Genomic DNA, 17,435 nt, shown 5'->3' with positions numbered 1-17,435 from the left:
AAAGAAAAACTGCTGCAAAGAAAGGTAAAGTCTCAAGACTGGAAAAACTCCCTTATTAGCTTCAATAAAAAGATGCAATCCCTCATCAAATCTTCTAAAGCCAGCTATGAAGGCAGAATTGTGGCAGACACAAAAAACAACCACAAAGTCTTCTATAGCTATATCAAGAACCTCCATGGCAATACTAAGATTAGCTCGGAGATGCTGCACAATGATACCTCCTATACTCAGCAGCATATATTGCCAACATAATGGCTGACAGATGCAGTGCCAATTTTACCCATCTCTCACCCTCTAAAGGACAAATCACAACACTGGAGGAATGCCAGGCACCCAGCATTACTGCAGCACAGGTTAAAGCTGCATTGTCCAAGGCCAAGAATACAGCTTTCATGGGACCCGATTGTACTTCATGTAGAACATAGCCGGGGATACTAAGTGAACTGGCACCACATCTGTGAGCCCTGTTCAGTCACAGCCTCACTTCAGGCCTTGTCCCTACTGAATGGTGCACTGCCAGAGTCATCCCTCACCATAAAGGGGAGCGACTACAGACCCTGGGAATTATCACCCCATTAGCCTGACAAGTCTGATATGTAAAGCTATAGAGCACATCATCATGGATCTGATTAACAAAGATATAGGAAATCTCCAAACTCTAGACCCCACGCAATTTGGCTTTGTGAAAAGGAGATCATGCCTGCTCAACCTTGTTGACTTTGAGTCAGTCACCAGGGCTGTGGATGAAGATAAGGCAGTGCATACAGCCTACCTCGATATGGCCAAGATCTTTGATACCATTCCTCACTCAGGAATTATCAACCCCTACATTACTAGGAGGGTTGCACATTGGCTCACAGATATAACACACAGTGTTAAAGTAGCGGACTCCAAGTCAGACTGCCGACCAGTCACAAGTGGAGTCTCACAGGGATCGGTCCTGGGTCCTCTCTTGCTCAGCAATCTCTTGCTCGGCATCTACTTCTCAGAAGTCCAGGACAACACAACGGGACTCTGGCTGACCAAGTTCGCAGACGACTGCAAGCTGGGAACCATTATTAACTCCCCAAGGGATGCAGACATCCTACAGAAAGACTTCACTGAGACCAATGACTGGTATCGAAACCATGGCCTTAAGCTTAACGCCAAAAAATGCATAGTCATCCCCTTTGGTAAAAATTCGGTTCCCACTAATTACATCAATGGGAGCCCACTGAAGGTGTTATAAGAGATCTGGGGATCTGGGGACGCAGGTAGACAGCAACCTCTCTGTGAAGGCTGCCAGCCTAGCCAGATAGAATTGTGCAGATAATTTGATCATTTGTAAATATGAATGTTGAACTAGAGACTTGTTTTCTTAACTGAAAGAAAATACTGTGAAATGCTGAATTACAGACTTGTTTTCTTAACTGAAAGAAAATACTGTGAAATGCTGAATTACAAGCTTGTTTTCTTAAATGAAAGGATATGCTGTGAAATGTTGAACTTAAAACAATGTAGCAACATTGCCCTCTGCTGTACAGAAAGCTAAAATAAAGCATTTCTTGTCGGTTCTTTGAAGTTAAAATTATTTCATATCTGTCCCTTTGAAGTTAAAATTTGGAGTCGATGAGTCTTGAGTGAAGCATCCTGCCTATTGTTTTAACCTAAGGAATAATTACTAGAGTTTACATATGGAATGTCTTTTATGGCTGTAGTTTCCTGCAGGTGCAAGTTAACAAGAAAGCAGTTTCTGTTAGCTTGGGAACACCAGAAAAGTGTGGAAAAAATGATGTAATGGGAACAAGGACTGCAATAGCAATTTAAAAAGAGAGAATCATAAGGAATTAAGCATTTTTGTCTTGACCATCCAACTCAACTCATCAGCACTCTGCCTGTTTTCTTATGTAAGTTTATCTTAGACTTGTGTTTTCTTTTAGAAATAGCTAGAAACGAGAAACATTAGGCCAAGTGTTTTTCTGCAAAGTCAGAACTGTACTATTGAATTATTTTAAGTATTTCTCTGTGATCTCTGAAGTCTTGACCAGCATTGTGTAGTAAGAAGTATTGTCTTGTATCTTTATTATTTATTAAACAGATTTAAACCTTTCAACTGTGGCTGTTTTGTGTAGAGATAAGTCTAGCTACAGTACATTGCATATTTATAGTGATCCTGTACCAAGTTCCTCTAATAAGCCTTGTCTGTTTAGTCACACTTACAAATTGCATAATAATATTGCACAGTAATAATTGGACACCCTTGTAAGGGCCTTTGAGTAGCTGATAAATATTAGTGGGTGGTGGCAAGTGGTTACTACTATATAGTCTGGAGAAAAGGGGCACAGCTGGAGACCCTGTGTCAGCCTTCTCCAGGAGTGTCTGTGTGATTATATAAACTTCTCAAAGTAAGTATGTGTGTGTGTGTGTGTGTGTGTGTGTGTGTGTGTGTGTGTGTGTGTGTGTGTGTGTGTGTCAGCTACTTGGGCAGGGACACGAAGCACTGGTTGGACAAAGAGGGTGCTGGAGGTTTTAGCTTGCCCACTAGGCTGAGATCTGGACCCTACAGCTGTGCCAGTGGGGAGTCTTATTGGGGACCTGGAGAGCAAGGGAGCGACCAGCCCTAGACTGACTGATCTCTGTGTGCTCTTAAGGGAAATTGCACTTTACTGTGTGCATTTGTTATCCTTTCTTCATATATGAGATGCAGTCTCTGGTGTTGGTGGTGAGGATTGAGGCTCCTTGACTGCTGGGCCATGGCATGGGCGTCGCATATTAATTGGTGGCAGTGGCTGGGATATCCACACCACATATTAAGTGCTTGGCAAATACTAATTGGCTTATAGTGGTGTAGGTAGAGTGAATTCCTGTAGCTTGTGTACAATGAGCTCTGAAGGCGTTTTGTACTCTCAGCCACGCAGTGAATACTCAGAGTTCAGATCACAATTGTTTTACTTCTTTTGTTAGCTTAGTTAGTCAGGGTGAGCAGGCAGCACGTCAGCAGAGGAGTATGTAAAGCTGAGAAGGAGCCAACTGGTGGAGATGTGCCAAGCTAGGGGACTGGTGCATGGAAACTTGACTAAGGCAGAACTTATTACAGCCTTGGTTACAGCTGCATCAGAAAACAGCAGCCAGGAGGACAATCAGACTGGCAGTGGAGATATAATACCCTCGGAGAATGGACAGCTCAATCTTTCTGCAGTGGACTTAAAAATCCAGATAGAGCTAAAGAAACTTGCGTTGGAGGCCAGGTGTATGGAAATAGAGAGACTGTGACATTTGCAGGCTGAGAAGAATGAGAAACTATTACACCTGGAAGCTGAAGAAAAAGGAGGCAGCATGAAAAGAGATGCTGACTCTTTGCCAGAGTCATGGAGGTAATGGGGAAGGGAGTAACTGGACCCCAGAAGCACAAAAGGTCAGTAAATTTCTTCCGCAGTTTAAAGAAGGAGATAATTTTGCTAGTTTCATTCATATGTTTAAGATATGTAAACAGTATGAAGTTGACCAAGGGCTTTGGGTACAGTCCCTGACCCCCTTACTCCATGGTAAAGCTGCAACTGTACTATCTAAAATATGTGATGTTGCATGTTTTGATTATACTGCTGTAAAATATTTATTAGAGTTTTTTAAGCCAACACCTGAAACATATAGGAAAATGTTTTGTGAGCATAGACACAAGGCAGATGAAGTGTGCGTGAATATTTTGCTGAATCGAGCACTTATTTCCATTGGTGGGTGAGTGGATGTCAGGTCACCACTTCTGAAGGGCTGGCAGACCTTTTGGTGAGGGAACAAGCCCTTAGCACTTTGCCCAAGGACATGAGAATCTGGTTAGCTGTAAGACAATGTACTACTTCAGAGGAGTTGGGGAAGAAGGGAGACCTATACCTAGCAGGCAGGGCAGCCCTGCAAAGGGAAAAGGACCCCCAGTACTGCTCATGGGTTTAAAGGAACCCAGGGTGGGCAGCACAGACTGCCCCAACAGAATCTTCCAGTAGCAGGGGAAGCCACTAGTCCAGGTACATGTCCAGTACCTAGGATTAAATGTTTTGAATGCAACCAGTGGGGATGTGGCATACAGGTGTCCATGAAGGACAGGTGGGGAACATAAGGTGAGGGAGCCAGTAAGTGGGAAAGACAAAATGCCAATAGTAGGTTGCCTTGAGACAACAGGGGTACTAAACTACCATCCTGCAGATGTCCTGGGAGGGAAGGAGTTCGATGAGACAGTATCATGTGCTTATGCAGTTACACGCAGTCAGGCTAGGAGACAAGCATGTGGGTTTGGTATCCTGGGGGAGACCCAAACAGACTGCTACTTGCAGCCAGGACTAGTGAGGTGGTTACTTCAGGGAGGGAGCTACTCTGTAGTAGTGAGACTGAATGTGTGCCACAGCTGCTTGTGGATACTGATGTTCCCTTGGACAGAGAGACTGCAAAGGTAGCTGTGAGTAGTTGTACCCAGACTTGACAGTGAGGCACCACTGTCGGAGGATGCCAGACTTCCTGTGGAAGGGGAGCTGGGAAGGGTTACAAGGAGAGAACTGAGACAGGCTCAGCTCTCAGGCCCTACATTGCAAGGCCCGAGGCAGGTAGCTAGGGAGGCACCTGATTTTCAATGAAAGAGGGAATCTGTATACTGGGACAAAGTGTTACTATGCAGAGAATGGACCCCTGAGGGAGGGCTAAAAGGTGAGTGCAGCCAGTTGGTAGTGCCTAGAGCCTACCGTCCGGAACTTCTAGCCGTAGCCCATGATATCCCTTTGCAGGTCATATGGGCATAAAACGTACAAAGAGGAGTATTATGCAGAACTTCTATTGGCCTGGAATTTCCAGAGATGTAACAGGGTACTTGCAGGACCTGTGAGCAGTACCAAAAGGTAGGCAAGGCAGGAGATAAGGAGAGCTCCTTTAATGCCTTTGCCTGTGATTGAGGAGCCATTTCAGAGTGTAGCTATGGATATTGTGGGTCCTCTGAGTACCCCAAGTTCCACAGGAAAAAAGTATATCCTAGTGGTAGTGGATTATGCTACACGATACTCTGAGGCAGTGGCTTTGTCCTCCATTGAAGCAGAGAAGGTGGCAAATGCTTAGTTAGAGATTTTCAGCAGGATAGGTTTCCCAAAAGAAATACTGACAGAGGTGCCAATTTCATGTCAGACCTGCTGGCTTGTCTTTGGAAGTCCTGTGGGTGAAAGACATGAAGACCACCCCCTACCATCCCCAGACTAATGGTCTTGTTGAGAGGTTAAACTCTACAACCAAGTCCATGCTACGGGAATTTGCAGATCAGTTTAAAAGGGAGTGAGACAAATATTTGCCCCATCTATTGTTTGCTTACAGAGAAATTCCCCAGGAATCCACAGGTTTTTCACTCTGAGTTGCTGTATGGGCATAAGGTGAGGGGACCTCTAAATTTAATTCGAGATGAGTGGGAAGGTGAGTGCGAGTCTCACAAGGAGTCTGTTGTGCCATACGTCCTAAACCTCAGGACAAAGCTCAGGGAACTCATTGGCTTGGCCCAGGAGAACATGGCAGAAGCCCAACAGAAAAAGGTGTGGTATGACAGGAATGCTCGAGGTAGAAAGTATGCTGTGGGACAGCAAGTAATGGTTCTCATTCCTGTCAGACACAACAAGCTGCAAGCAGCTTGGGAGGGTCCCTACAAGGTAGTAAGAAAGGTAAGTGATGTTAACTACATGGTGGAACTACTAGGCAGATGGCAGGGGCACAAATTGTACCATGTTAACATGACAAAACTTTAACATGATAGGGAGGCCTTTGTGCTGAGCATTTGCAGTGGACTGCAGGAGAAGTCTGAGGGATATCTGGGGACTGATCTCAGTGAGGCTCGGGCTGGCACCTCAGTGGAAGGGGTAGCAATGTCCCAGCAGCTATCTTCTACCCAGGTTCGAGAAATCCGAGCAGTGTTGCAGGAATTTGGGGACAAGTTCACTGGGAAACAAAGATGCACCTACCTGGAGCAGCACCAGGTGGATACAGGACCCCAAAGGCCTATTAGGCAAGCCCCTTATAGAGTGCCTGAGAGAGTCAAAAGGACTCTGGAGGAGGTACAGGAGATGTTTGAACTAGGGGTGATTCAAGAGTCCAACAGTCCCTGGAGTCTCCCCAGTGGTGCTGGTGCCAAAGAAGGATGGCAGCACCAGGTTGTATGTGAACTACAGGAAATTAAATAGTCACACAGAGTCGGATGCTTACCCCATGCCTAGGTCAGACGAGGCCCTAGAGCAGCTGGGTGGGGCTAAGTATCTTACAACCATTGATCTTACCAAGGGTTACTGGCAGTTGCCGTTAACGCCCAGTGCTAGAGAGAAGTAAGTCTTTGTGACTCCTTTTGGCTTATATGAGTTCATAAAGATGCCCTTTGGGATGAATAATGTCCCAGCAACTTTCCAGAGGCTGGTAGATCGTATCCTAGCAGGAGCAGAAGGGTTTGCCCTTGCTTACCTAGATGATATTGCCATCTACAGCCATTCCTGGCCAGAGCACCTTCAGCATGGCAGGGAGGTGCTGGGCAGACTAGAGGGCAGGGTTGACCTTTAAGCCGAGGAAACGTCAGGTGGGTATGGCAGAGGTCTCCTACCTAGGACATAGAGTGGGGAGTTCTAAGATAAGGGCAGCGCCTGCCAAAGTGAAAGCCATTCAGGTATGGCCAGCACCTGCTACTAAAAAGCAGGTGAGGGCATTTTTACGGACAGCAGGGTACTACAGAAAGTTTGTCCCCAGTTATAGTACCATAGCTGCTCCCCTCTCAGACCTGACAAGGTAGAACAGGCCAGATAAGGTAGTGTGGACCCCAGCATGTGGGCAGGCATTCCAGAAGCCTAAAGAAGCTTTGGGAGGACCCCCTGTGTTAGCCAGTCCAGATTACAGCAAATAATTGGTTGTGCAGGTGGATGCTTCAAACCATGGGGTGGGGGCTGTACTTAGCCAGATTTCTTCAGAGGGAGAAGAGCACCCAGTGGTTTATCTCCGTCATAGGCTCCAACCCAGGTAGGAATGCTATGCAGCTGTAGAAAAGGAAGGTCTAGCCATAGTGTGGACATTGCAAAAACTTCAGCCTTATCTGTATGGAAGGAAATTCACTGATATGACTAATCACAACCCCCTGGCATGGTTAAACAGAGCCAACCAGAAAAATGCCAAGTTGCTAAGATGGAGCCCAGGGTTGCAAGCATATATGTCAGTGCAGCACAGCAGTGGGGTTAGCAATGACAATGCAGATGGGCTCTCAAGACAGGGAATGGGGTAAGGTACACTCAGATAGACCTAACCCTCTCAAGCAGCATTTCTCAAGGGTCATTTGAAAAACTAGACTGAGTTCTCTGGGGGGGGGGGGGGTTAATGCGAAGGCTGTCAACCTAGCCAGATAGAATTCAATTATATCACTTGTAAATATGAATGTTGAACTACAGACTTGTTTTCCTAATTGAAAGAAAATACTGTGAAATGTTGAACTTAAAACAATGTAGCAACATTGCCCTCTGCTGTAAAGAAAACTAAGTCAAGCATTTCTTGTCTGTCCTTTGAAGTTAAAATTAAATTTGTAGTCGAGGAGTCTGGCGTGAACCATTCTGCCTACTGTTTTAACCTAAGGAATAATTACTAGAGTTTACATGTGGAATGTCTTTTATGGCTGTAGTTTTCTGCAGGTGCAAGATAACAAGAATGCAGTTTCTGTTAGCCTGGGAACACCAGAAAAGTGTGGAAAAATGATGTAATGGGAACAAGGACTGCAATAGCAATTTAAAGAGAGAATCAGAAGGCATTAAGCATTTTTGTCTTTACCATCCAACTCATCAGCACTCTGCCTGTTTTCTTACGCAAGTTTATCTTAGACTAGTGTTTTCTTTTAGAAGTAGCTAGAAGCTAGAAGGATTAGACCAAGTATTTTTCTGTGATGTCAGAACTGTACTACTGAATTATTTTAAGTATATCTGTGATCACTGAACTCTTGACTAGCACTGTATAGTAAGAAGTATTGTCTTTTGTCTATTATTATTAAATATTTTTAAACCTTTCAACTGTGGCTGTTTTGTGCAAAGATAAGTTAAGCTCTAAGGGTATATTGCATATTTATAGTGAACCTGTACCAAGTCCCTCTAATAAGCCTTGTCTGTTTAGTCACACTTACCAATTGGATAATAATATTGCACAGTAATAATTGGACACCCTTGTAAGGGCCATTGAGTGGCTGATGAGTATTAGTGGGTGGTGGCAAGTGGTACTATCGTATAGTCTGGAGAAAAGGGGCTCAGCTGGAGAACCTGTGCCAGCCTTCCCCGGGAGTGTCTGTGTGGTTATATAAACTTTTCTCAAAGTGTGTGTGCGCGTGTGTATCAGCTATTTGGGCAGGGACACGAAGCACTGGTTGGACAGAGGGTGCTGGAGGTTTTAGCTTGCCCACTAGGCTGACATCTGGACCCTATAGCTGTGCCAGTGGGAAGTCTTATTGGGGACCTGGAAAGCAAGGGAGCGTCCAGCCCCGGACTGACTGTGACCTGTGTGTGCTCTTAGGGGAAACTGCACTTTACTGCGTGTATTTGTTACTCTTTCCTCATATATGAGAAGCCCTCTCTGGTGTTGGTGGCAAGGACTGAGGCTCCTTGATTGCTGGGAAAAGGCACGGGTGTCACACTCTCCTTCGACCACCATATTGCCACTGTGGTCAGAAAGTTCTATGTGGAACATCTCATTACAAGGGTTTTGCATCCAGGAAGAAAAAGGTAGTCTCGCTCTCTCTACTCTTCCCTCATTAGACCAATTATCGAGTACAATGCCCCATTTGGCATGTACCTCACTAGACACCTACAACTGTGGGAGAGGCCACAGAAGTACCTCACGAAGAGGATCATAGGCATTAAACATATGTCTTACGACTCCAGCTATTCTCGGTCTCATATCGCTTACTTAGAGGTGATCTCTGCTTGACTTACAAAGCCATGTCTGACCCATTTCTGTTAGAAATACTACATCTAAAGAAACCCCCAATCCCTCTGCCCCACATGCTCCAGAGACCTCAAACTCATTACCAGAATGCTGGAGAACAGCTACCTCACCCAAAGACTACCCCTGTTCTAGAATAGACTTCCCACACATGTCAAGCAGAGCACCTCGCTGACCCTCTTAAAGAGGCATCTTGACGAGTGGATGGGTAATAGAAAGTTCACCCCAGGGATCACTCCAGTGGCACTGCTTCATAGAAGCACTGGGAACTAACGTCGGGCAGCACGAAACAATGCCAGGGCACTTCTATGGCCGAGGCTTGTAAAGGCTCCAGGGCCATTAGCCTAGTATACACCTATGAACGGTTGCTATTTTGGGACTGGTTGATAGCCACGAAGCGTGCATTTCTCATTCAGATTTCTCAATCCCCTAACCTGCAGCAATTGTTACACTTGCATTTCTCATTCCCCTATCCTGTATCCATCAGTTGCTATATTTCAAATGAAACACCATTCATGTGTTGTCCTTTTGACGAACGCGTTCATCAATATTTATTTCGACACGGGAATGAATATTCAGCACATTCAACAGCCAGCCAGGAACTGCAGGCCTGGAGTCATGGTTAGGGACGGATTTGCTACTGCGCGCATCTTGCGAGGTACTGTTCTAATACTAAGCACAATTTTTCTCTGATGGATAGATAAAGCAATTATTCTGTATCGGAAAAAAAGCGCATTAATACATGAAACACAAATACAAATTCTTTAAAATTCTACAAAAAAAATAAATAAATAAGTAAAATCCGCTGCATCAGTTGCGCTTATATTTTGCCCTTCTGAATTACGTTTCCATAAACGTCCCATGCCTTTTAAAAAGTGTCCATTAGTAGAGGAAAAACAAAAGTGAATAAATCTAACAAAATAAAATGGCAAAAACAAGCCAAATAACGAAAAGACACAAATGATAATATTATTTTAGAAAGTGCATACATAGGGTAACATTTCAAACACTGACTATTACAAGAAGGAATGCACAAAACAATAAAAATATAACACGTCACCAGGAATAACAGAAAAAACAATAGATCTTAGACTCACCAAAAACAATTACTAACAAACTTGTTTTACTCTGAGAAATGTATACCTCCAGTCCTCACAAGAACTGTTCATATTTTGACATCATCTACAAGCGACGCTGCTCCAGGACGGCTTTGGACGAGAATTTCCGAAAGACAGCGAAGGTCAGGTCAAGTTAAATGTTGTAATCGTTGAGTATTATGTGAATAAGCTGATTTAGACAGTTAGATCGTGGGTGGAGTTGGTGGTTATATTCAGTTTGTGGTCCTCGTAAGAGGTACGCCTCGGATGTTTTTGTCATGGCAGCTTTCACAGTGGCTGCGTTCCGTACTGCAGTAGTGGTGGTTCTGAGACAGCGCATTACTTCAAGTATTTTACAGCTTGGTAAGAATTTTGCAGGGACAGGAGAGGCCGCAGCCGGTAACCAGTGATATATAGCAAGGTGATGATGAAGGGCAGGATCATGATTCGTACCTGAACCTACACTGTTATCAGATGTTGATAAAATAAAGCTATCTAGCTGTAGCAGTAATTTGTATTGGTACTTAGTTTGGTATTTAGGAGGGAGACCGGGTGGTTCAATTACTCGTTTTGAGTTTTTATTGCGTGTTGTGTTAGTGAGTAAGGACGTCAGCATTAATGATATAGACTAAAATTTGCCACAAGCTTATACTATTAACAGTTCTTTTTATACTGTTAAACGTGTAGTGCTTTTAGTTTGTGTGTGCTGTAGAGCTTTGGTTAAAAAAATGTGTGTGTTTTTTTTGAGTTCTTACTTTGCATTTGTTCAGTCCCAAAGAGTAGCTACCCTTTATGCTCTTAGTTGGGCCATTTTTCCCCTGTGTTCAGATGTGAGCCAGGCCCATTCATCCCTAATGTAGGGAGAAAGCTGTGTGGTCCTTTTATTTTCTGCTTGAGTTGGGAGTCCCAGCTTTCTACTTGTACTCCAGAGGTGAAAACCCAGAGCTGTGACACTGGCTCTGTCAAATCCTGTAGATCCCTGTAGTGGGATACCCAGTTTGACCCCTCCTCATGAGGACTATGACTACCACTATGATGCATGCTTGCCTGAAAGAGCTGTCAGAACTGCTTGGGCAAGTCTTGCCCTGTGCAGACTGCTTTTGTGGTGGGTTTTATGCTGCCAGATACTCCACAGAACTTCTGCACAGCTGCCTGCTGTATTTCAGAACTGTCCGTTTTCCCCCAGGTTGGGCGATCCAAAATACCACTGTCAAAAAGCTCATCCACCCTCATAATGGCTGTTCCAGCTTCACTTACTAATATTCAAACACTATTCATCTGTGGCTTAGCCAGCAGTGCCACAGTGTTGGACTCCACATTACACTATACTATTTTGTTTGATAAAAGCCATACAACTCTGTGTTAATTTAGTTATTTGCATGTTTTATGCTTATTATTTAAATAATTTGTTAATATTAATATACTAAGTAATACCTTTCTAACTATATAATTAAACTATATAATACTATTAATAATGTCAAAAGATTTTAATACTCAACATATACTGGAAGAATCACGCAGATAAAAGTAAGCAAAAAAGGTTTATTTTACATGCATGGAGACATGCTACAAAGTACATGGTATGTCAGCAGTCTAAGTTCTGTACATTTCACATGGGTTTTTATACCCTCTCCTGCACGTACACAGTGACTGGTTACTAGACAAGGAATTTCACCCAAAGCTATAAATTCACATCCTGGAGCCTTAGATGGTCAGAGGTCAGGCACAAGATAAGCTTGTGCCTGGATCAAGGTATCATCTCTGCATTCCTCTTTGGTCAGCAAATCCTTTAAAAGAAAAACAACTTATTTTAGCTTATTTCTTTGCACGCAATGCAGTTTCACATTTTAACCCTTACTATACATGCTGCAAAGATGTTGAACACAAAGATTCTTACTACAAATGATTATAATTATTAACTTATATTAATATTACTTATTATTTCTGCTTATTAGTCCGAGTATCGAAATTTCATGCAGTGACACGTACTTTTTCTTCTGTGTTGATCTGTATGACAAAGTTTACTTTGACTTTGATTAGTGGGGGCTATTCTCCGTAAATAACTGCTGCAGAAAGCAGGTGTGGGTGAACCCAGTTATGATTTGGTGCCAGTCCTTGCTGATGACAAAATGCGTGGGTGAACCAGTAGATACAAATTTTTTTAATAGTGTTTCAGTTTGCAGGTCCATTTGCTTTGTAAATGCAGTTTCTAGATATCAGCTAAGTGAAATTTAGAATGGGGTGGCTTGTTATCTTTTAAATGCTGTTTCGTGTACTATGTTGGAAGTAAGCAGAAATGTGTGTGCACGCTTAAAGCTTGTGCCATTTACAATACCAGCTTAGTCCTTATTCCTGAGATAAGCAACTACTATACATCATGCATGCACCTACATTTTTTGTTTGCTTTTCTCTGCATCCCCTGCTGTTGTGTACAAAATTGGTAGTGAAGTCCACATTCAGTTTTTAAACATTCCTTTATTATAATTTGTTTTAGAAGCTTATTACCACCTATTTTATCTTATTGCTCTTCTTCATTTTCCTTCTCTGTCAAGGCTGTTCTGACCCATGCTCATTTTATTTTATGCAAGCAGGAGTCCCTCTTGATCCATAGCCACAAAACTTTATTATTTATTTGTATTAGGCCAAAGGATGGATTGTGAACAAAGATCTACCCACTATCCTGTTTGTCTGTAAGTAAGTCACCCCCAAGTGCTACAAAAACTTGGCATTTGCCTATTGATAGAAACAAAACTGTAGAAAAAAGCGTTTTACTGGCGAGATCAGCTGATGTGGTTAGAGAAGGTTTAATAGCAGTAAATCAATTCTTGTGATCTGTTAGAATGATATTAAAAAAAGATTTTGACACAACACATCTTTTCCCTAGTAGTTAGCCTTTCTCATTGCTAGTGAATTTCCTCACTTGTACATTCCCCTATGCTTTCTACTTTAAGTGAATCACAAGAGGAGATCTACAGAGATCTGCATCTATTACACTGATCTACAGCCATCTCAGGACTACTGAATCCATAAGTGCAGCTAAGAGAATCAGTCTACTGGTTATTTCCTGGAATGCTAGTATGACCCTCTAGTGCCCCCTCACCCTTGGCCTCATTTTCATTCCTTATTCTTTTACTACTATATCTTAATGATACCCTCCCTACTTACTTGCCTTTTGAACATTAACTGCCACGTAGGCTGAATTTTTTACTTTGTATTAGAACACTACCCCACTGGCATTTCTGTGCAGAAATGGGCGTGGTGAATGTGATGGGCAGGTGAAGGTCGTGTGACGTACCATGGTAGTCATGTCTGATTGACAAGGCATGCAGATTTCAATGTGGCATCATGAATATTCACAGTGAGCACTCATTATGTGAATATACTGAAGAAAACTGTCATTGTCTGGGAGTTATTCTGTTTTATCATTTCTGTTTTATTAAACAGAATCCCATCATTAAACAGAATTAAACAGTGTTACTTCATAGCTGGGCACAAACTCAGTATTTACACAATGTCAAGAAGTTAATATTTTTTGCTGCAGTCTTCCGGAACCAGAGCAACATGCTTCAACCAGAGCTTGACATAAAAAAAAAAAAATCAAAGCCAACAGCAGTGCGCACCACCCCGAATACTGTTTAGCATTGTTTTGTTGCCCTGGTTATGGCATTCATTCTTTCTTTATTTATTCATTTATTTATTTATTTTTGTAATTTATGTATAAACACCCCCAGTACTTCTGACGATAGTTTTGCACAGTAATCGCTTTTGCAGGGGGGCAGGCCCCCATGTTTCTTTATTTAAATTGTCCACGTTTCTTTACAGACCTTTCATGCATGAAGTATGTACAAGTTTTTTTTTTTTTTTTTCTTTTTTAAGTAATGTCAAAGTATTTATATTTGCAATATTTCGCTTGAAACAGGTGTGGACAAAAATTTAAGTGTAGCACTTCTAATGTATTGCATTCTGCTGCTGCTTTTTAATGTAATTAACAGCAACGACTTTTCCAATAGCTTGTCTGTGTCTGTATAAAAATTACATGGGTGCAGTGTTGGGCTTCTGACATGCATATTCATATTAAGCTATACTTTGCAATCAATGTTTTACATATTCATTTGGCTGACGGAAGTCTACTTATGTTTATTCAGAAGTAGATAAACAGTAAACGTCAAGTGGAGGGTGGTGGGCGGTGCTTGCTACTGCGCATCTGGTGGGGTAATGTTCTAATACAAAACCATTTTAAAAAACTTCTTGCTAAATTTTGGTACTTTCTATAAAAGCCGAGTTGTGCTGGAGACATTGCCCCATAGCCGGACTTTGGTATAGGCCAATTAGGCGCCCGCCGGTCTAGCAGGGGCACTTCTCTAGTATTTATTTGATGTAGTTAGACCAGAATGGGGGCACCAGGTAGTTTGGTGGGGGGTGCCATGGAGCCCTTTTGCCTAGGGCACTAGTTGACCTAAGGCCGCTGCTGCTAGCCCCAGCATTTCCCAGCAGCAGAATCCCTTCACACTAACAACCAGTTCTTTAATAAAAAATTACCTGACAGTAGCTTGAGCCATTGCATGCAGTTTAAACAACAAATGAGCAGCCTTGGAAGCCTGATTTATTACAGAACAACTACACTTTCTGGGTAACGCAGAATCCTGGATGAGATGACCCATTCCCTTGTCCTTTGTTATGAATAATTTTATAATGATCGCTGAAAATAGACTAGTTAGCAGAAGTGGAGGTGGTGCAGTGCTTCTGTTAAAAGTTCTTAACTCTGTCTGCGTTACTGGCTTCATAAGAAGCAGTACCACTAATCAGAAATACTCTTAATTGTGTATGTCATGTCACCATTAGAGAGGTTACTAATCTACAGATTGGTATTTTCTATATCCTTCCTCATTGTCTGCAACAGAAATGTAAAAAAAAAATTGCTTAAAGCTTTCCTCCAGTAATTATCCCCCCCCCCCCCAAAAAAAAATTCCTGGTGACTTTACTATGAACATTGTTGGTCCTCAAGCTGCAAGTCTACTGCATAATAGTTGTCAGTTCTAGACCCAATTCCATTACAGGAAATAATTTTACCTTAGATATGTTAGCTAATAAGTAATGATTAGATTTGTCGTACAATCATGGTCTTAAAAAAAAAAAAAAAAAGCTTCACCAATAATCACTTTAGGTTAGACCCTTCCACCAGTGAAAGAAAATTTAACTTAGTTCTGTCATAAACTCTGTTGATTGGACTCACCTTTGGACTTTTTCTTTGAGCCACTCTTAACATTGTACAGAACGTCCTGTTCCCACTAAAAGAAGGCTAAAATCAAAATACTTCCTGTAGTTAATTGATGACATCTGCAGTAAAGTAAAAGAAAAAGGCAAGATGTGGAGGGAGAGGAAACAGTGTCCACTGAGGATCATAAGAGGTTACTAGGCTATTGACCCGGAGGCCCTTGTAAGCCTAGCCAAGAGTTTAGCACATGTTTAGACAAGTCAGTACCCAATGCCCCTGTCCAGCAGGGACACTGGTGGAATCCCAGGGGTGTATTTTCTGTTTCCCATCCAGTTATCTAGGTTGTGCTTAAAGAGGTAATGAGGTACTCTGCTTGACGTGGAGAGGGAGTCTATTGCATAGATGGTGGAGTCTCTTGAGACTCAAATATGTTCCGCCAACAAGTCCTGTTGATGTCACAGACCAGATTGAGGCCGTGCGTGTGAGTTATTCAAGTGGTGCTTAGCTTGCAGATATGCAGCAGTCCCTGCAGCAGTCTCATCAAGGTGGGGTCCGTGATTGCCTTTTATGCTAGAGGTCACCTCTGAGGAGTCTACGAAACTGACTAGAGTGTTAGGGCTTTTAAGCCTGTCTGTGTATGGTAGATGTTTGAGGGCCTGTATTCTCCTGGTGAGTAACCTCTGTGGTCTCTCCAGCTGCTGCATGTGCTTTGCGAGGTACATGCTGAAAGGGGTGTTGTACTCAATAATGGGCCTTTATAAGGGAAGAATACATGGATGTTATGATCTCCTTGTCCCTGGATGAGATGCCCTTACTTATGAGGTGGGCTATGTAGAAGGCTTTTTGTATTATGGAAGCAACATGGTGGTCAAAAGTCAGGTTGCTATCAACTTGGGTGCCCAAATTCCCCACGACTAATTGCGTGCTTAGGATGTAATCTGATAATTTGTGGAGATGTCACTCTGCCCAAAGGGGATGATGATTCATTTTTTGGTGTTCAGCTTGAGGCCATGTTTCTGGAACCAGTCGTTTGAGTGAGACCCTCTTGGAGGATGTCCACATCACTAGGGGAATTGATGACAAAATCCATCTTGCAGTCATCTGCAAACTTAGTCAGCCATAGCCCACTGTTTTGGCCTGCAGCTCAGAAAAGTAAATCCCAAATAAGATGCTCTAAGACCAAACCCTGGTGTACACTGCTTGTTACAGGCCTACTGCTTGAGGTGGCTTTCCCTATTTTGACTAGGTGGGTTCTACCAGTGAGCCTGTTTGCTATCCATCTGGTAGCATATGGATTGATGCCTAGTTGAGAGAATTTTATCTATTATGCCTGAGCGGGGAATGGTGTCAAAGGCTTTGACAGGTCAAGGTAGGGAGTGCGCACTATCTTTCCCTCGGCTGTGGCTTTGGTGACTGCCTCAAGGAAGTTGACCAGATTTAGCAGACATGACCTCCCCTTGACGAAGCCAAACTGTGTGGGATCAATTGTTTGGAGATTGCCAATGTCCTTGTTAATGAGGTCCATGATAATCTGTTCCATGGCCTTGCAGATCAGGCTAGTTAGGCTATTGGGTCTATAATTCCCAGATCAGTGGACACACTACCTCTGTGCAAAGGGATGACCGTGGCTGTCCTCCACTCAGCTGCAACTAAGCCGGTAGTCAGGCTTTGGTTGAATAGGGTGCTAATGGTGCTGCAGCTTCCTGTCTGAGATCACGTAGGATGCAGCCTGGGATGTTATCGGGTCCCATGGAGGATTATTTTTTTCATTTGAGAGCAGTGATGACCTGTTTCCCTACATATAAGGGGAAGGGGACAGGTACTAGGGATGTCCTCAGTTACTGATGGGGGGCAGAGGGGTGAAGTTTTCGCTGAATCTGTCCACCAGCAAGTTTACTATATCTACGACATTTGTATATGTGGTGTCCTTGACCACCAGTTCTGAACAGATCAGGTTGCGGACATATGTGAAGAAGGCCTTACGTTTGTCTCTAGTAGATGTGGCCAATTCGGACTCAGTTTGCTTTGCAGGATTTCAGTAGTGCTCTTATTTGCTTGTTCAGGTTAAGGAGACATTGCTTCCAATTGAGCACCTGCTCCTCCTTGGTCTTGAAAAGCATTTTTTTTTTTTTTTTTTTTTTTTTTTTTTTGTTATAGAGTTTTATTGCAGATGTCTT

General features: G+C 42.9%; 2 protein-coding genes across 3 annotated transcripts in view; one reads left to right on the top strand and one right to left on the bottom strand.

Moving 5' to 3' along the window:
* CIAPIN1 (cytokine induced apoptosis inhibitor 1) overlaps positions 1-10,266 on the bottom strand; it is a 589,375-nt gene extending 579,109 nt beyond the window's left edge. Inside the window, exon 1 of one of the 2 annotated variants that reach the window (XM_044081283.1) lies at positions 10,090-10,266. The gene's annotated coding sequence lies outside the window, so the exon portion shown is untranslated. Of the gene's footprint in view, positions 1-10,043 lie in introns of both variants that reach the window. The other variant, XM_044081282.1, reaches the window with a different exon arrangement.
* COQ9 (coenzyme Q9) overlaps positions 10,193-17,435 on the top strand; it is a 399,687-nt gene continuing 392,444 nt past the window's right edge. The window contains exon 1 of the mRNA XM_044081281.1: positions 10,193-10,406. Coding sequence (XP_043937216.1) covers positions 10,322-10,406 — 85 coding nt within the window. The 5' untranslated portion in view covers positions 10,193-10,321. The remainder of the gene's footprint in view (positions 10,407-17,435) is intronic.

Source organism: Protopterus annectens, chromosome 8.part0, assembly GCF_019279795.1.
Source record: "Protopterus annectens isolate FY-2018-M chromosome 8.part0, PAN1.0, whole genome shotgun sequence".
In the NCBI taxonomy this organism is placed as follows: domain Eukaryota; kingdom Metazoa; phylum Chordata; order Ceratodontiformes; family Protopteridae; genus Protopterus; species Protopterus annectens.
Note: the sequence above shows the minus strand (reverse complement) of the source record. Positions and strands in the feature narration are given on the sequence as shown.